This window comes from Pecten maximus, chromosome 13 (assembly GCF_902652985.1).
Source record: "Pecten maximus chromosome 13, xPecMax1.1, whole genome shotgun sequence".
NCBI classification, from domain to species: Eukaryota; Metazoa; Mollusca; class Bivalvia; order Pectinida; family Pectinidae; genus Pecten; species Pecten maximus.
Genome location: NC_047027.1, coordinates 36,532,769 through 36,554,856, shown reverse-complemented (window position 1 = coordinate 36,554,856; position 22,088 = coordinate 36,532,769). Strand labels below are relative to the sequence as shown.

General features: G+C 36.9%; 2 protein-coding genes across 2 annotated transcripts; both read left to right on the top strand.

Annotated features, from left to right (window-relative positions):
• Positions 1 to 19,198: 19,198 nt before the first annotated feature.
• LOC117340735 (uncharacterized serine-rich protein C215.13-like) lies at positions 19,199 to 19,639 on the top strand (the record flags this gene model as incomplete). Its single annotated transcript, XM_033902497.1, has 1 exon — positions 19,199 to 19,639. A coding segment is annotated over one exon (441 nt), but the record flags the coding sequence as incomplete, so codon positions are not given.
• Positions 19,640 to 19,759: 120 nt separating this feature from the next.
• On the top strand, positions 19,760 to 21,784 carry LOC117340734 (uncharacterized protein DDB_G0271670-like; the record flags this gene model as incomplete). The annotated part of the gene is made up of 2 exons (XM_033902496.1): positions 19,760 to 21,156; positions 21,583 to 21,784. Coding segments are annotated over 2 exons (1,599 nt in total), but the record flags the coding sequence as incomplete, so codon positions are not given.
• Positions 21,785 to 22,088: the final 304 nt, after the last annotated feature.

Below are 22,088 nucleotides of genomic sequence, written 5' to 3'. Positions count from 1 at the left end.
TGATTTTATTAATGTGTCATTTGAAAAGATGCATCCACTTATTCAGCTTGCATTCAATCTTAACTTTGTTTCGCTTTTAAAGGCAAATCTGCATTTTGCATTTGCCGCTACATTGACCAATCACATACTTCATCTTGACCAGTAACGCCACCTGTCGCGTCATACCCGAGGCCAAAAGAATATTATATGGCTATGCCGAAAAAATATATCCTACTCATACTATATCAACATTTAGTATGAGCAGGATCTATTTTTTTTTCTTCTTCTATTAATACTAACCAGAAACAGACGCCTGTGTGAACAGGCTGACGTACACCATGGTCAGGGGACATTCGTCTGCAGACAGTTCTCTTCGTTTGGCTTCTAACGGAAACAAAATGTTAGCCCCTGCTATTTTTGGCCCCGGATATGACGCGACAGGTGGCGTTACTGGTCAAGATGAAGTATGTGATTGGTCAATGTAGCGGTAAATGCAAAATGCAGATAGAACCTATGCAGCTAAAAAAAAAACGAAACAAAGCTACGATTGAATGCAAGCTGGATAAGTGGATGTATCTATTCAAATGACACATTAATAAAATCATATTCCTGATTCAAATGCAGTCTTATAATCACCAAAAATGATTTAAACTGATATAATTTTGTTATTCGTACTGAAACGCATTAGTTCGTTAATTTATTTTACCAGCAGTTTACCATTATAACCACCAGCATCAAAACTATGCCGTTTATCTTTTTTCAAAAGATATTTCTTGTTTAAACTAATTATCACTACGACAGCAGTTATTCAACATGTGCTATTTAGCCTCGTGCAACATTGACATAATTATTCATTCATTAAATCGCGGAACCCATCAGTAGTGTGATTTATCTGTTTACAGTCTCCATGACCACCCACTGATAAGGTTCGTCTTCAGTAATAAAGGAAAAGGCACTCGGTATTATAAAGATATACATTTGTATATACATAATCTACTCTTTTGTTGAACATGTACTCTGAACTGATGAGCTAATTATCTAAAATGATAATCAATGAACTCGCCGCTTGTACTGACATGGCGTACGGATTGTTGGAACCTCATCACTGTGTATCCTTGACAACGAGACCATCCTTATCTATTTCTTACCTACCCGCACCAAGAACAAATGAATGTTTTTAAATAAATGTCAAAGAAGCTTACAAAACACATGTTGTGAAAAGGCGCGAGAAGGTGATGAGCACGGGTAAATAATTAGTGTTCAATTAAATAACCATCCACTGTGAGCTACAGGTTGTAGTATTCACAGAGGACATCGTTATAGACAAGCAGGTGTTTATAGATTAAATACGAAGAAAAAAACATGGTTACAAGTAAACGTGTTTAGAAATCATACAAAGAGCTTTTCTTTCTTGTAAAGAAGTATTCTTAAAATACATGATGAGGAAAATCCCACACAAAAGAGAACCTGTCGCGTTCGCCTGTGACGTCAGAGATGTACTGTCACCGGCAAACAATTCTCTTTAAAACCTGACATAGATAATGAATGTCTTCGTTTCTGGTGACAATATGATTGAAGCAAAAGAAAAATCCAAACGTTCTCCGATTTCCCAGTATCATCGACAAAAAGGGTTATGTAGAAAGTAAAAAGGGCAAGAACGGAGCCCTGTTGTCTACCAGCTTAAAACAAGATATATATATAAAAACAAAACAAAAATACAACAAGAATAACAAGAACAAAAACAAAAAACATTAAAAAAAACATAAAAAAAAAAAAAAAAAAATCAAAATTTTTCTCGATATACGTTCACTAGGACTTAAATCTATTTAAAATGACTGTATCTTCTTTAATTCGTCAATATTTTCACCGTACCGTAATCAGTTTTTCACTTGCATATTTTCTTTCCCTTTTCCTCTATATTTTATTGCATACTTTCCTGCTTCAGATCTTTGACCCCGGGACCTGTCTGTATAGTGGGAGGCGACTAAATGCGTCCCTGGTATTCCTCCTCATATCCTAGCTATTGTAAAGACTTAGTCTATCATAGCCAAGTAACTATTTGTGGTAACTCCAATATCCTCTGTACATATTCAGATTAAGTAATTGGAAATTAATTGACATTTGTTTTGTGTGGTAGATGTATCATTCTGAAAAAAATGATATTATTAATTTATAGGTTTTTGACACTGTTGGGATAATGAGGTTTGTTTTCTCAATTACTCAAACTTTAAGTTGCAAAATAAGTTTCTACATAAATGTGGAAAAAACATACATCCTTCTTATGTTGGCCCACTATTGTCTCCTATCTTAGAAAGTCAATTGTGATTGTCACCCTTGGGTTGCTGATGCTGTTACTGCTGGTGATGAGGTAGATTGGTATTTTTAGAGTTTCTACTTTATAAGGAAACCACCTGCTCTGCTGTTTTTCTCACGGAATATGTAAGCATTGCACTTGCATGCTACCTACATTGTAGCTGCATGATTCGTAAGAGGGGACTAAATTTAGGGTTTTATCTTTTCTCTCCTTAATAAACTAATCTCTTCCTTCCAATGCCTCCAACTGGTAGCCATGTTTTAAGGTCTAGAAAGTGGATGTTTGTTAGGGCTATTTCGCAGAAGGATTTTCATGGCAATTTCTCAAACTTTGTAATGTTGGATCCTCTTGACCTCTATTGTATTTTGCGACGGTTATCAGAAAAAAAATGGTAGAGACGCCACCACTTTGAAATTGACAATTGAAATTCATCAGAAAGGTTTTGATCACTCTCAAATTTCACTCAATAAAGTGAAGGTTCCCATCCTTGTTTTTGAAAGATTAAGAGGAAAAGAAGAGAAAATAAGAGAAAAGATCTTACATAGACCTTTTTTTTTCAACGATGGACGCAAAAACCCCTCTGGGATTTCTTGCTTCAAAAGATTCTGACATATTTCCGCCAGAACACAGAGCCTAAAAGCCTTCCTCACTTAAGCGAACATTCCAACCATATATCCAAAGTGAGGCAGTGTCAAGAGGACTGATAGGAAGGGAGCGTTGTTTAGGGTTGGGGCCGCGGTGGCCGAGTGGTTAAGGTGTCCCGACACTTTAACACTAGTCCTCCTCCTCTAGGTTGCGAGTTCGAAACCTACGTGGAGCAGTTGCCAGGTACTGACCGTAGGCCGGTGGTTTTTCCCCGGGTACTCCGGATTTCCTCCACCTCCAAAACCTGGCACGTCCTTAAATGACCCTGGCTGTTAATAGGACGTAAAACAAAAACAAATAAGCATTGTTTAGGAAGAAGGAAACAGATGAGATTCATACAACTGGGGTCAGCGGGTAATAGTATTGCGGCCTACATGCACGTGCAATCCAATACAGGTAAAGCGTACTGAAGTGTTCATCATATTATCATCATGTCTTTAGCCATCTCAATCACATTGAACAAGTAAAGCAAATAGTTTGAAGATTTCTTTTAATCGGATCTTAAACGATGGACTTGTGATGGAAATTTGAGTAAAAGAGTCAAATTTCAACTTTAAAGGTAATATAGGGAGAGCCGTTGTCTTTGTTTTGAACACTGCTAATCAACGAAGACAAAAAACCCCCCAAAAAACCCTAATCAAGCCATCATGTCACTAAAAGATGATAATAAGGAGACACGTGATATGTATCGTATACTGTATGTTATAGACATTGTAAAAACGATACAATTACACACAAAAAAAGCAAATAAATATTTAAGAAGACAATATCTATAACGAAGTGGAAATTAGGGATGATAGGAGCCTGGAGTTTGGAGTTTTGTGTTAAGTTTACCGGGGATATAAATGTTGTATTGACATCACAACACATTTTCTATGAAGAATGTTTTTTAGGTATGGCTCTCATACTAACCATACTTTTATCTTATATTACAACAATACCAAAACTGACGTTAAAAAGGCAGCATGGAGAAGAAAGACTCTTTCAGAAAGAGAAACTTTGTTAAAAAGTGTGAGTAGGCTGAATGCAGTGTAAAGCACCATCCAATGTTGCGAACGCCTCTCGTCGGCAAAAAAATAAAATAATACAGGAAAACTTTGGTCGATCTCTGTCGGAGTACTTCGACCTCCTCCCCTCGCCCCAAGTCACGTATTTGATTTGGTTTGTTTTTGTTTAACGTCCTATTAACAGCCAGGGTCATTTAAGGAGGTGCCATGTTTTGGAGGTGGAGGAAAGCCGGAGTACCCGGAGAAAAACCACCGGCCTACGTTCAGTACCTAGCAACTGCCCCACGTAGGTTTCGAACTCGCAACCCAGAGGTGGAGGGCTAGTGTTAAAGTGTCGGGACACCTTAACGTATTTGAAAACTGTCTTGTAGAATAAGGCACTGAACTTGGGCCTTTGTCTTGCTCGTAAGTGATTAATTGGCTCTCTCTGCCTTGATAATGGACACCAGAGTTGACTCATCTCATTTGTCAGGTCAGAGCCGTTAACACTATCTCCATAGTAAAGATCACGGTTACTTTCGTTGAGAAAATCGATATATTAATAAGATTAGTGTATGACACTAAATAAAGATGGATTTCATAAATGTAACACACATCTACACGGAAAACATAGCTCATAAACAATAGAGTTGAGATTAAATATAAGAAACAAAGGTGTTATCTGTATACATTTAACAATATCGGTTTATAGGGATTAATTTCGACTCAGATATTATACTTAATTGTGTGAAGTGCACTTTTTTTTTTTTTTTTTTTTTACAAATATTTTATCCCCTAGCAGGAAAAACTATAAATGTGTTTATTCAATTGTGGCTAAGCAATAATTGTATACACAGATTTCAGATTATATTATTTTATTTCCTTGTGTTACAAGACACATTGGAGAGTAGACATATACATATACAATAATACAATAGTACAGAATAGTGATGGACAATCATATCATTATATCAATCAAGAATATATATATCTTGATATAGATGAACACATTACATGGTATATCATTATAAAATAGCACAATGCATTACATTTACTTAAATTCATATTAAATGATAATCACAGTGTTTATGCACTGATATTTTAACATTCATTACGTTGACCACAAAATTTCCAGGATTTTTTAAAAGAAATTCTTCATACAAATCCTCGATATAAGCCCCAGGATAAAATCTATATGAACGCCGACATATTTATTAAGTATAGATAATATTCATATACATTTATCATAAATGCATAATAAAGTAATATAGTATACAATATGTTTCATTGATAATACAAACATGATATACTAGTACTATAGAAACGGTAAATAGTGCCAATCCTTACTTTAATTATATACATATACTATTTTACAAGGACCACTGATTTGTAGACAGGAAGTACACTGATATATACCTTTTATCCTATAATTATACAATCTCAACCATTCGACATGTTTTTTAAACTGATATAAAATTTAAATGAAAGTACAGCTCTGATATGTTTGTATCAACCTGTCTTGAGGCAAAATTATATATAATTATTTCGGCGCTTAAAACACAAAGATATATATTTGCCTAACTTATTTAATTCTCCAATATTCCGGGTACTTAATAGAAGGATCAACTTAAAAACACTGGGACGTCTGTAATAATATGACTTAATGTACTTTTGCCTTAAATCAGTATAACAGTTGCACCTTAGAAGAAAATGAAATTTATCCTCAATATCATTAGAATTGCATACTTCACATATCCTATGATCTCTAGGACGGTTTCTATACCGTCCTTGTTCAATATTTAAATTGTGTGAACTAAGTCTAATACGTGCTATATTCTTTTGGTAAGAACTACTAATAGGTTTAGTTAAATAAAATTGTAGTGTAAAATTATCGATAAGATGTCGGTATAGAAAACCCTTTGGAATTGCTTGTATGTTTGATAAAAGTTCTTGACGATAAACGTCGTAAAATCTATTTTCAATAATTGTATAAGCTTTCCTATCATTGCATGTTATATTGTTCCAAATATAAAATAATCCTAATTTATCTAATTCTGCTCTCATGTTTAAAATCTAACTGTCATTTGATCTTATCCTTTCCTCATAGCAATTTCTTAATATACAATCACAGGGGCTTGGCACGATTTTCCAAATGATAGTCCATATATATATGTATATAGTATATACATATATATATGGACTATCATTTGGAAAATCGTGCCAAGCCCCTGTGTATACAATTATATGAATTTCTCAGTTTCAACCAGTACTTAATTATACGAAGTTTTCTGAATGTTGACAATGGTAATCTTCCGAGTTCACAATATACTAAATTATTACATGTACTTTTTTCACACCAAGTACTTTTTACAAAAATTAATATGTATCTTTTCAATATCTAAGGCTTTGTGGAAACCCCATACCTCGGCACTGTAACTAAGTATGCTATTTACATATGTGTCAAACACAGAACATTGGGTATTAATGTTAAAATAATAATTTTTGAACTTATTATATATAGCGTAATATGCTTTATTGCCCTGTTCAGCCACATGCTTTTGGGTAACATAAAATTTACCATTATAATTGAAAAGCATCCCTAGATAATTGAATTGGTCTAAAATTTGTAGTTCAGTTTCATTGTAAAACCACTTTTCGTTATTTTTAATATTCCCGCCGTTTCTAAAGACCATTATTTTCGTCTTGTCTGTGTTCAAAATAAGACTATATGTATTGTTATAAGATTTGAGAGCCTCTATGACCTGTTGCAAATTCTCTGGAGAGTCAGCAAATAACACTGTATCATCAGCATACATAAGAAGAAAAATACTGATTAAGTTAAGTTCAATTGATGGACAACATTCACTAATAAAATGCATTTCACAGTCATTTACAAATAATGAGTACAAAATCGGGGAGAGGATTTCTCCTTGGAAGAGACCGATTGTGTTGGAGAAGAAATCAGAGTAATAACCGTTATGTTTCACACAAGATTTAACTGAATTATATAATGATTGAATGACTCGTAACATTTTCCCTCTCACACCCTGTCTTATTAGTTTACTCCATAATTGAGACCTTTCACTAAGATCAAATGCTTTCTTGTAATCGACAAAGAAGCAGTATAACCTTCCGCCCTTTTTATTTAAATACTTGTTAATAAGTGTTTGACGTACAAATATTGCATCTTCGGTAGAATGATTAGCTCTGAAACCAAATTGTGCATCTGTTATGATATTATTCTCATTACTCCACTTAACTAAACGCTCATTCAGTATGGATGTAAACAACTTACCCATACAACTAACAAGAGTAATACCTCTGTAGTTATTTATATTATCAGCATCACCTTTCTTAAAAACAGGTGTAATAGCACCAGTAGACCAAGCCTCTGGAAATATCCCCGATTGAAAAATAGAGTATAGTATATCTTTACAATCAATAAAATGTTCATTAACTACTTTATCCTCGCCACAACTTTTGTTTCTTTTCAATTTACGTATAGCCAATAACAGCTCTTGCTCGGTGATATCTACATCCAATTCTAAAAAGACATATTGTTTTCATCATCGTCAATATTACCTTGCTCACTCGCTGTGTTACTTTGACCTGCGAGATTTTTAAAATGTAGGAAGAAATCATCAATTGAAATTTTGTTATGTATTTTTGATCGCCGTTTGCCGAAGAATTTATAAAAATGTTTTGGATTATGTTTTCTAAGGTATTCCATCATATCACCCTCTTGTCTCTGATATTCTCTTTTAATTCCTACCTCATATCTTTTATAATCTGTCTTTTTTCCTATAAGTGATCTATAATTAGTCTCACTTTTCTGAACATTAAAGTTATGCAAAGCGTTTTTGTATTCTCTGTATTTCTGCTTACACTGAATATTGAACCAAGGTTTATCATCTTTCAATTTAGATTTCTTCCTTTGACATCTATTAGTTTCATGTGATTTACAATTAAAAACGTCACACATTGGTAAACAAATATTGCATAAAAAGGAACAAACTTTGCCAATACATCTTTCAATATCTAATTCATTGATCAAGGGAGTTCCAATTACATCATTTAATGAGTCGATGTTTTGTAAAATATTCTGTCTGATTACATTTACATTTTCATTCTTCCATCGTACATTTTCACATACACACCTAACATGAAGATGATCTTCCACTGGCCTTACTTCAGGATCTTGTTCTATTCTTAACGTGAAGGATATGGGTGAATGATCAGAAACTGTTTCAAATTTTCCAGATTTAAACTCTACTATATTTTGAAAGCTATGTTTTTCTACTAAAAGGTAATCAATAAGGCTGGTGCCATTAGCACTACAAAAAGTAACACTTCCATCAGGATCACCAGGATGGCGTCCATTCATTATTCTAAAACCTGTGTTCTTACAGAATGACAATAATTTTCTACCAAAAAAGTTAACTGTTTTATCCATATTGTTACGTACAGTTATATCCTGTATATCATCAAAACGATAGTCAACAGATTCGCTAATATCTATAGCTAAATCATCATTTTCTATCAAATCGAGTGTACCACCAGTTCTCGCATTCAGATCTCCGGTTATATAAATTTTGCCATAATCTCTATATCTAGCTGATGCATCCTGTAAGTTTTGAAACAAATCAATGTCTTCAACATTCTCATAGAACACACTATTTTCAGGAGGAAAATAAAAAAAAGCTATATAACTATCGATCATATTTTCAGCGATCTTAATCCATATAATACTATCATGTATATTTTCAACCACGGATATTCTATTTTTAAAACAGGTTTTGTACAATATTACTATACCTCCACCAAAACCACTTTTCCTTTGATAGACGAATTTGGAATAACCGTCAAATTCAAAATCGTCTTTATCCGATATCCAACATTCGGATAAACAAATGAGATCATAGTTGACGAGAACATCTAAAAAGTCACCATTACATAATTCACTAAGGAGACCTTTTCCTATGTTCCAAGATATGACCTGAAGTGATTGACGAATAAGGCATGTTGGTACGTCACCCTCCGCGAGTCCCTATTTGCGTGTGGTAGTTCCGGAAGAACTTCCGGTAGCACTTCCGGTGTTGCTTGCAGCTGCACAACGCCTCACGCTGTCACCGACTGTCTCTGGCTCGTAAGGCTTGCCGTTGACAGAGCTTATCCCTTACAAGTCTAACCGTGGCTCTCTCCTCAGACTCCTTGATATGTTTCATCACTGGGTATACTTTTTTACGTCGCTCTTCGACCTCAGGAGGAAATTGTTCGTGTATTTCATACCGTGTTCCTTTAAGCTTATATGAACTTCGTTTGACTCGCTGGAGATCTTGATAGAAGATGAACCTCGCATTTTCCGGTCTTTTTTGTTTAATTTTGTATAAAACAAACAGAAAGAAGTATTAAGTAAAAATAATATTAAATACAATCATTCAATATTTTTAACACTTATCTCGTACCAACGTTATCGATCCAAGGGAAGCTACTCTTCCTGTCTTACTGTCGATGGCGTATTAATATGACCTGATTAATCAGGTGATTTGCACGAGAGACAATGTTTTCATACGGTTTTCATAGTGTATTCATGGTCATATGTTTTGTTGTTTTCACTTGGTATGTTCATATCAGCAAACCACATTAGGAATGTAAATATATATACATGGATATGGTATATATGTATATATATTATTCATAACCATCCACGTGTGTACATGTCTCCCTTTACGGAACTCTCCTGTAAATAAGTTAGTAAAAGTTTGCAAAGGAAATAAAAGGGTTGTTTGATCTCTCACGGCCAAGCTTAGATCGAGTTATTGCGATGTATTCACCAACCGTCATGCCGTAACTTACTACACATTACATTACAAAACACCACAAGGGCTCAAACAGAATTGACCTACAGATATCATAGACAAGAAGAAGAAAAGAAGGGAAAAAAATAACACAAACACACAACCCCTCTCTCCTTTATAGTGATGGTCACAAGCTCATTGTCAAGGATCTGTCCAGACAGTGACACATTCTTTTTGTGTTCCCTCTGGACACAGACACAGTGTTTCTCGAAGTTTGGCTCACCATTGTACTATTTCCCCATTCAAGTAAAGTAACAAGTAACCATTTCCTCGTCTTCGGTATCCGGAAGAAATTATGTCAGTTTTAAAGCATCAATGCTTCAGGGAAACCTCATGCTCTGCAATATTGCTATAGGAATTAGAACACTGCTCAGGTTAAATGAACTATATATACAGTTTTTTGTATTAACTGTTGGAGTGAAACTGGCGGATGGCGGTATGCGAGGTTGGCGGACTTAACGGGGGAATTAAAGAGTGCAAAAATCCGTTCTAGGGGACAAGGTGGCGGTATGCGAGGGTGGCGGTATTATCGAGTGGCGATAGGTCGAGGGATTACTGTTGTAATATGTCGTTGCTGACAGGCTGTGAGAGGAATATATATTTTAATAAAGAGGACCAGCGTCTTGATACGTTGTCGCCATTTTATTCAACTAACTATCAAACATATCTCGGACCAACATATCCGGAATCAAGTACAAACTAATAAAACAAAATTAGAAATAAACAACAATATCCGGAATGGAGTTATTTCCCCTTAGACCATAATACTATAAGATATCTCACAGACCAGTAACACCATATACATAACATGCCCCCCCTTGAAAAATTGAACCCTGTGAAATTAAGAACTGGTCATGAGATATCTGATTACATGACATGAAATGACAATGAAATACAGAAATCAAGAATTTTATACTATTAACTTAAATGCAACTATAAAAAAAACGAGTAAATCTGTAAGAAAACCTCCCTCGCACAACACCAAGTCTACATCATACCTATAGCTACCCTCCAGCTGCGCATTTCTGGAAGACAAATATAAGGATGCAGACCTAATAGACTGGGTAAAAGAACTTCACATACAAAAAAAACAAGTTATTAAGCTACATTTAAAATGATATTAATTTCAGTAATTTAACAAGAATTGTATTAAACTTTAGTAAATATTTATGACTTCTACAATATTCAAGAAATCAAAACTTAAGGCACATACAAATTTTAAGATACAACAATCATAAAAAATACACCTTGTACCTATACAAGATGCTATATACAGTACAGTACACATGTATTCAACTATGAACACAAGAATGATTACATTTGATACAGTAGATCAAATGCAGATTATCATTCTGAAACCCATCAAGCTTGTCATTCAAAAATAAAATAATATACCAGTAACATGCTAAATGGTAAATCCTTTGTGGTAATACTAACTTTGTTATTTATACATATATATAAACTTTTAACTTGCAATATCAACATGTTGTGTACAATAATGTATTATACCATGTGATTTCAGTTATAGAGTAAACCATGAAAAATATTCAAACAAAGCAAACAAAGAACCTTAACTTTCCTCTGCTATATCAATAGCATATCAAATATCAAATACAGCCATACAATATGTGATTACTTGCAATGATAATGTTATATTCTAATACAGTTCAGTATATTGTGAAATAAAACTCATGCAAAACCAGCACATTATATTCATCACTCGATCACCTATATAAATCATCAAATATAAATAATTTCTCTGCGACAAATCGTCTTGCAATGTACATAAGGAAATTCAATAAAGTAATCATCTGTTCAATGAGAAATACACTGTTAATCAACTTAAAATATAATATTACAAATTTAAGCAATGTCATGACAAATATCTATACTAGGGGAGGTGGTCGGGCACGGATCTTTGACCTTGTTTTTACATCTAGGTCAAGGAAAGAAAACCATCTGGCATTTTGGGCTGGCTCACCCTTCAAATGTGCTAAATATTCATTTCCTTTTCCTACATTCCTCATCGCAAGGACACGTTTAACTTTGTCCTCGTCTGACGCCGTGTTGGAAACTTCCGCCGGATCCACGTGATCCGAGTCTCTGAAGCGAAGTGGCTTCTGACGAGCACGTTGCGGGCGACCAGGCAAATCTAAAATGAGCGGCTCGGTTGACTGTGACTGTGGTACACTTTGTAAATTTTGATGGGGCTTCGGAATCAATGGAAACAAGTCGCGAATTTGTCTTGGCAGAATTGAAATTGATTTGCTATTATTATTGCCTAATAAAACTGGGCCGGTGGGCTTTCCAGTATCATTTGAAGCCGATGAATTTGTGCTGTCGTTTGACAAATCCTCAGATCTCTGGGAAATATCAATATCTGTAGGTTGTTCGAAATCGTCATGGGGGTGTTTATCCACATCTGTAGTAGCCACATAAGCTTCATTTTGCTCATTTTGGGAGATGATAGTTTTCCTGACAGCGGGTAGAAAATAGCCTGTAGGTTCTGGGACGCGAACAAATGCTACCTTCAGTCTGTCCTTGTGAATAGGACGTGGGAGAAGTTTTCCAGAATCTTTATCTAGTAGACGCACAAGGTGATCTGACATGACATTGTTGACGATGTAGGGACCAGAATAACGTGGTTGAAACTTCTGACCTTGACCTGAAGGTGTCTTAAGTAAATACACATAGTCACCAGCACTAAGGTTCAAGGGATGAACCTTGGAATTTGCCCTTTCCACATACGATGCCTTAGCTGATTCAGCAGATGCCTTCACTTCCTGTCGCACAACTTCTAAACGCTTTGCCATTGACAAAACATAGTCGTGATAGTCTTTTGGAAGAGAGCGAAGTTCGACTGGAAGTGTGTGCGTAGACAATGGAAAGTGTGGACGAAACCCAAACACTATTTCGAACGGACTATATCCTAATGTCGCATTCACTGTATTGTTCATAGAGAAAACAACTGAAGATAGTACTTTGTCCCACTGGTGGCCATCTGTAATGAAAGGTGTCAAACGCTCCGCTAATGTTCGATGCGTTCTCTCCACTGAGCCGAGACAATGATGAGAGAAACTCGGAGTATATTCCTGCTTTATATCAAGCAAACGGCAAACTTCCTTCGTACAAGTGGAAAGAAACTCTGACCCTTGGTCAGACACAAAAGCGTTACAGGTTCCGAAAGTCGTCATCAATGAGTATATTGCCTCCGAGACTGTAACTGCATCCTTGTTCCGGATAGGAACAGCAAAGAGATATTTGCTAAATTGGTCCACCGCGGTAAACACATACGAATTGCCATTCTTGGAAACAGGTACTGGCCCATACAAATCAAGTTGCCAAACCTCAAAAGATCGAGATGGTGTGGGAAATGCAACTATACCAGTTTTTGTATGTGCTCGAGTTACTTTCCGTTCTTGACATTGTGGACACGACCTTACATACTCTGCTATGCGGGTTGCCATACATGGAAAATAATACGAATCCTTGATGCTATCCAAAGTATGCTGTATACCTCCATGTCCTGCCATAGGCGAGTTGTGATGTAGTTCTATGACAGTTTTGATCATCACCTCAGGAAGCACCAGTTGATATTGCTGCAGTGATCTTGTTCTTTTGCACTTTGAAATGCGCGAATGGAACAAAACGTCATTTGCAAATACATAATCTGAACTTTCTAACATGATTCGCCTAGAATCCTTTTGAGAAGCAGGTAATCTTCCATCTTGCAGGTAATGAATGATGTGGCACAATGTTGTGTCCTTGCGTTGTAGGTTCTTAACAGTATCAAGGTCAAAAGAGCCTTGTGAAAATATGTCCATATCGCGAACTCTTATCGAAACCTCAGAAAAATAATCGGCAGCTGAAGAATGTACCGCATCTGTGTCAATGGAATCCTCTGTGTTAAGTCCTGGAGAAGCTGTGACATGTTGTTCAACATCCTTATTGAAAGTGTTATCTTGATCAACTGTCTCCTGCTCTGTAAAATCTACATGGGAATCTCCTAAGGAAAGTGTCTGTTCTCTTTGTTCTTGCGGTGTTGATTCGAATGAAGAGACACTATCAGCCTGTTCTACAGGAGGACTTTCCTCTCTATGGGAATCTCTTTCACTTGTTGTCACTGCGTGCCTTTTGGACTTCCTTTTCTTCCTAGTTAATCTACCGTAATCAAAATCATTATCTTCTGTGTCCGCGTCATAAACCCGATCTTGTTGGAGAGAATCTGCTAAGTGTTTCTGAAAATCATCCAAATGTGAAGGTGGTATAGCTGGGGGCAATGTTTGCACATTGTTGACTTCATTGGGAAACGAAGACGATTCATCGGAACTGTCAACAAATAAACTTTTCAGTTGGTGACCCTCCGGTAATACAATAGTCCCAGTTTTCTCTGTGATGTAGGGAAAGTGAGGATCGTCTTCTTCTGGACTTTGGAAATCAGGATATTTCTGGGGAGATCGTGAAAGAGTGTCGGCAACTTGCATCTGGCTTGCTGGCTTGTATCTTATCTCAAACGTGAATTGTTGTAGAATAGCTATCCATCTCTCATAAATTGCTCCTTTCATTTGCTTTTGAAATAAAGGTTTAAGGGCTTGATGGTCGCATTCTACAACGAACTTAGCTCCTCGCAAGTATGATGCGCAATCCAGAATAGCCGTGACCATTCCAAGAAGTTCCAGCTTCGTTGGTCCGTATGACCTTTGCCATCGTCTCAGTGATTTTGATCCAAAGCGAACCACTCGGAAGTCCTCAGGTGAGTCCTGTTTTTGGTAAAGCATATAACCTATGCCTCTGGAACACGTGTCAACGCCGAGATAGAATGTCTTGGTAAAATCAGGAAATGCGAGAACATCGCAGTTCGTAAGCAATGATTTCAGTTTGTCAAGAGCATCTTGATGCTTCTTAGTCCAGAAAAAGGAGACACCAGACTGTGTGAGACGTATCAAAGGTTGTGCTTCTGCGCTATAGTTTGGAATAAATTTCCTGAACCAGTTAAATAGTCCAAGTATTCGCCTTAAAGCTTTCACATCTTTTGGAGGGCTGATGTTCTGTATGGCTTCCACTCGATCAGGTGGTGGAGAAATTCCATTTTCTGAAATCTGATGACCAAGAAAAACGCAAGACTTTTCAGCGAACGTACACTTTTTGGGATTGAGTTTTAACCCTGCTGCCACTAGTCGTTTGAACACATCTTCAACATCGTTCATGTGTTGTTTCATATTTGGTGAACTGATAAGGACATCGTCAATGTAACAAAGGCAAGATCTAAAAGTGAGTCCTCTCAAGACTTTATCCATCAGCAGCTGAAAACTACTTGGAGCCGTGCTCAAACCCATAGGTAACCTTTGGAATTTGAATGTTCCGTAACAGGTGTTAAAAGCAGTCAAGCCAGTACTATCAGCGTCGATCGGCATCTGAAAGAAACCCTTTGACAAGTCAATGGATGTAAAGTATAATGGTTTTCTATCTGCAAATGATTCCGTGAGTTCCTCGAGATTTGGAATTTGATATTGGAATGTCTGAGTCTGGGAGTTAAGATATCGAAAGTCTACACAGAATCTAAATTGAGACAGGCTTGATGTCTTGGTAATTGGATGTGTTGGTTGACCCGAGTGATCCTTTTTTGACACAAGGACAACTGGACTGGTGATGAGGATCTGTTCAGACTCATCCACTGGTGCTATGATTCCTTGATCCAACAGTTCATCAAGTTGATGTCGTAATACTTCTCGTTTATCGGGAGGAAGACGATAGGGTCTTTGATGCTTAGGCTTAACATCTGGTTTGAGGAGGATCTTGTGTTTCACAAGCTCAGTGTAGCCAAGGTTTGGTGACTCTGGTGTCACAAACAACTCTTTGTGTTGACGGAGCAAATCTTGAAGATTTTCTTTCTCTGTTGGTGTTAAGTGTTCTGGGATTTTAAACAGTGAATCGAACGAGCTATGAATGCCTGTTGGGTGTTCTTGTGCAGAGCCGGTGGGCGTCTGTACATTCTGCACACTGTCAGTAGAAAACTGGTATGTATCGTATTCCAATGAATGTTCAAACCTTGCTAAAACTTTCCCTTGCAGCAATGTAACCGGATTGGAAGAAGGATTTAAAATCTTAATGGGAACAACACCATCCTTAGCAACAGTTACTAATGTCCTGGCAACCATTAAGTTTTTGTGAACACAAAAGCTACTTCCAGAACAGATGCCCTGTGATCCACATAGGATGTGTGTTGGTACTGCTCCCCATAATACAACTTCCGAATTAGGAGGTAAAACGATCCTTTTGGTACACGTGACAGGAGATGGATCAAAAGAACAAGTAGAATTAGTAAAATCGAGAATGACACCCTTGTCCTGTAGATATTTCACTCCCAAAATCAATGGATGAGATGTACATGGTAAGATATGTACTAGAATGTGATGAACAAACCCAGCTACTTGTACAGTTATTGTTGCTGTTCCAATGATCGCTATCTTCTTGTTGTCAGCCAATAATATCTGTTTGTCGGGCAGATGTTGAAAATTAGCTTTGAAAAAAGGTGGTATACTGTCATACAAATTTTCACTGATAATATTTAGAGAGCTGCCTGTGTCGACAAGAGCCGATATTTGGGTGTGATGAATTTTTACTGGGAGAAAAAGAAATTGAGGTTTTGAAACATCCTGTAGCGAGTTAGACCCCACATGAATTGAGTTTACACTGGATTTCCCGAGGAGGGGGGTCTGTTCCACCCCGGGTGTTGTTGGTTTCCCTGTGGCGCATTATTTCCTAAAAATCTGCAATCTGTAGCCGGATGTCCCCACTGCTGACAAAGCTGGCACTTCAAACCTGGGGCCGACTCTCCAATACCAGTCCAATTACATAGCCTCTTTGGGTGTCCCAGACCATGGCATGCAAAACATTCAAGTGAAGGCCGAGAATGACCATCCTGTGCGTACTGTTGTCGCCTTGGATTCGAGGGTTGACGAGACTGGCTATAAGGCCTTGAACCTGGTTGTGATGTAGAATGTTCTGGAGACTGTTTGGTAGATATGGCCTCAACAAGGTTGGTAAGTTTCTCCATCTGAGCTTTGAGGTCATTGATTTCCTGTTTCTGTGGAGGTTCAATACTTTTGGTAGAGGACATTGCACATAATATCCCCGTCGAATCCTCACTGTGTTTGCGGTAGCCACAACTTTCCCCCATTTTTGCAGCTATTAAAGCAGATGATAAGTCCTTAGGATTCCCTGCACGAACAAAAAAAGCTAATTCCTGTGGCAACCCACTAATGAACCTTGCAAGGATTTCATGTTCCTGTTTTCTGATCAATTGCCCCTTTTCCAACAACAAACAATGGAAATCTTCCATTGGTTGCCCTGCTAAGAGACACAGCTTATTAAATGTTTCATTCTCAATAAACATCTGGGGACTTTGCCAATCTATGGTAATGAATCTGGACTTAAACTCTGCAATCAAATTATCCCATGTGTTCTTTGTGGATTGAGGTAATGCATTAAACCATGCTAATGCTGGTCCTAATAAATGCAAGTGGAATGCTGCTATTTTGTTGTTGTTATTGTCAGTGACATCAATCAATGTAGCATATGACTCGAATTCCGATAAGAATTTGTCCCCATTTTCATGTGGATAACCAGAATATTTTTGACAAATTATGGATTTCGCCATATCTAAGTCCAGTAATGTTGTTTTGAAACAGCTGGATGATGTAAAGATTGATGGAACAGAAATGTCCGGAAATGGCAGATCTAAATCTTCAATTGGAAATGCTGAAATTTGGTTTGGTGTACTTGAACGGAAATTATCACCTGGTTCCTGTATTGCATTTTCGAAAATAAATGAATCATTGAGAATTTCATCTTCATTCCAGTCTGTGAAAGTATCCTCGGGGCTATTATCTGGGATGAATGGTGTAATGTTGTTCATTTCGTGGAGTATAATTCGCTGACATTTTCAGAGTATATAGTACATATGTTTATATATATATGTACAATGTAGTACCAAAGTGTTAAAATATACTCACTATAACACTGTAACAATGTCGGCCGTTGGGCTTTCAACATCTAAACATAATATTTTGAATAAAGAATGTATATATAAGTTACATAACTAATGTTGGCCGGTGGGCTTTCAACAAAGTGCAACTTTTCATATTATGTTGGCCGGTGGGCTTTCAACATTTGAAATAATATATCTAATATACTAGTCTCTGGCATACATTCACAACTTTTCCCTGCCATACTATCAATAAATTGCGTCGAGGATGGAGTCCGTCATACAAGTTATAATAACAAAATTGTGATGTTCTCCCTCGTAGTCTGTGAATACGCAAGTCTGTATGGAGAGCTAAATGACATCCAGTATTCTTACTGTTAAAATCGTTAATGAAATTGTTAATCTGCAGAACAAATTCTTCGAATTTCTGTTGGTGTTCTGTGGTTACTGCAGATGGTGCGAGAGGGGATTTGTGTGGATATTTCCGAATAGATATTTTTAAATCCTTGGGAGGAATTGTACCAAATATCACCTGAGCTGTTGGATTGTGTTTTGATTTCGTGTTCAATGTCCAAAATTTTCTTTGTGAGGTAATTGTATTTGTTAATCTGCTCTTGTTCCAAATAATCTCCTATGTTGTCGGGAATGTCATTTATACCCGCGCAGATGATGTAGAGTTTGTACCCCGTATGGTTGAAGTTTTGCAAATAACGAACTTGATCACACAGTCCAGAACCTCGCGAAACATTTAATGCAATATCTACCAGACGCGCCCCGGCGAATCTAGAATCACTAAATAATACACACCTGTTCATATTTCATTATGCGGGTGGTGAAAATATAGGGTTTCATACTTTCATATAGTTCAGTTCACAATTTACTAAATAGAGAAATCACTGTCATGAAACACGTGGTTAACAAACACATAACATCGTCAAAAGTTAAAACACGCCGTTTACTCGTTAAATTACGTCCTGACTTACCTAGCAGTAATTAATGAGTATATCTGTTCACCTTTGGATTCTCCACCATGTAATATGTCGTTGCTGACAGGCTGTGAGAGGAATATATATTTTAATAAAGAGGACCAGCGTCTTGATACGTTGTCGCCATTTTATTCAACTAACTATCAAACATATCTCGGACCAACATATCCGGAATCAAGTACAAACTAATAAAACAAAATTAGAAATAAACAACAATATCCGGAATGGAGTTATTTCCCCTTAGACCATAATACTATAAGATATCTCACAGACCAGTAACACCATATACATAACACTGTATTAACTGTTGGAGTGAAACTTACACCTCAAACAATGTGACAGATACGATAATGACACCTCAATCCCTAGTATTTTAACATAAATCCATAAAATCATAAACCTGTTGTGTCTGAGCTTTGGTGTGGGTGTATCGGACATAAACAATATCATCTTCATCATCACCAAAAACATCGCTATCAACGTCCTTATCACCACCAACAACACTGACAATATCATCGCAATCAACATCCTTATCACCATCAACACCATTGACAATTTCATCGCCATTAATTTCTTCATCATCACCAACACCATCGACAATATCATCGCCATCAACATCCTTATCACCATCAACACCATTGACAATATCATCCCCATCAACATCTTCATCAACATCTTCATCAACATCTTCATTACCATCAACACCATCGACAATATCATCGCCATCAACATCTTCATCAATATCTTCATCAACATCCTTATCACCATCAACACCATCGACAATATCATCGCCATCAACATCTTCATCAACATCTTCATCAACATCCTTATCACAATCAACACCATTGACAATATCATCGCAATCAACATCCTTATCACCATAAACACCATTGACAATTTCATCGCCATTAATTTCATCATCATCACCAACACCATCGAAAATATCATCGCCATCAACATCCTTATCACCATCAACACCATTGACAATTTCATCGCCATTAATTTCTTCATCATCACCAACACCATCGACAATATCATCGCCATCAACATCCTTATCACCATCAACACCATTGACAATATCATCGCCATCAACATCTTCATCAACATCTTCATCAACATCTTCATTACCATCAACACCATCGACAATATCATCGCCATCAACATCTTCATCAACATCTTCATCAACATCCTTATCACCATCAACACCATCGACAATATCATCGCCATCAGCATCTTCATCAACATCTTCATCAACATCTTCATCAACATCTTCATTACCATCAACACCATCGACAATATCATCGCAATCACCGTCCTTATCACCATCAACACCATCGACAATATCATCGCCATCAACATCCTTATCACCATCAACACCATTGACAATATCATCGCCATCAACATCTTCATCAACATCTTCATTACCATCAACACCATCGACAATATCATCGCCATCAACGTCCTTATCACCACCAACAACACTGACAATATTATCGCAATCAACATCCTTATCACCATCAACACCATTGACAATTTCATCGCCATTAATTTCTTCATCATCACCAACACCATCGACAATATCATCGCCATCAACATCCTTATCACCATCAACACCATCGCCATCAACATCTTCATCAACATCTTCATCAACATCTTCATTACCATCAACACCATCGACAATATCATCGCCATCAACATCTTCATCAACATCTTCATCAACATCTTCATCAATATCTTCATCAACATCCTTATCACCATCAAAACCATTGACAATATCATCGCCATCAGCATCTTCATCAACATCTTCATCAACATCTTCATCACCATCAACACCATTGACAATATCATCGCAATCAACGTCCTTATCACCATCAACACCATTGACAATATCATCGCCATCAACATCTTCATCAACATCTTCATTACCATCAACACCATTGACAATATCATCGCCATCAACATCTTCATCACCATCAACACCATTGACAATATCATCGCCATCAACATCCTTATCACCATCAACACCATTGACAATATCATCGCCATCAACATCCTTATCACCATCAACACCATTGACAATATCATCGCCATCAACATCTTCATCAACATCTTCATTACCATCAACACCATCGAAAATATCATCGCCATCAACATCCTTATCACCATCAACACCATCGACAATATCATCGCCATCAACATCCTTATCACCATCAACACCATTGACAATATCATCGCCATCAACATCTTCATCCACATCTTCATCAACATCTTCATTACCATCAACACCATTGACGATTTCATCGCCATCAACATCTTCATCACCATCAACACCATTGACAATATCATCGCCATCAACATCTTCATCACCACCAACACCATCGACAATATCATCACAATCAACGTCCTTATCACCATCAACACCATTGACAATATCATCGCCATCAACATCTTCATCAACATCTTCATTACCATCAACACCATCGACAATATCATCGCCATCAACATCCTTATCACCATCAACACCATTGACAATATCATCGCCATCAACATCCTTATCACCATCAACACCATCGACAATATCATCGCCATCAACATCCTTATCACCATCAACACCATTGACAATATCATCGCCATCAACATCCTTATCACCATCAACACCATCGACAATATCATCGCCATCAACATCTTCATCAACATCTTCATCAACATCCTTATCACAATCAACACCATTGACAATATCATCGCAATCAACATCCTTATCACCATAAACACCATTGACAATATCATCGCCATTAATTTCTTCATCATCACCAACACCATCGAAAATATCATCGCCATCAACATCCTTATCACCATCAACACCATTGACAATTTCATCGCCATTAATTTCTTCATCATCACCAACACCATCGACAATATCATCGCCATCAACATCTTCATCAACATCTTCATCAACATCTTCATTACCATCAACACCATTGACAATATCATCGCCATCGACATCGAAAATTGAAATGAAACCTCAATGATTCTTCACTCTCGATCCACTAAATACTTTTCTTGCACTGATTATATTGATGTTTGATACATTTTTCGTTTTTGTTTTTTATCGCAATGCGTTTTATCGTATTAGTTCACTAACAGTTTATGTTATGGTATACACATTAGGCTCAATTTACTTCTAATGACGTGAAAAGTGTCAAAGTAAAACTAAGAAATGAATGTTAATCATTCTCTCTCTATTTCCAATATTGCATCAGATCACTTGTGTATTTTAAATTCTATAAGAGCAGTATGTCTGATTGTACGTAGATGAAAATGTGTGTTTAAAAT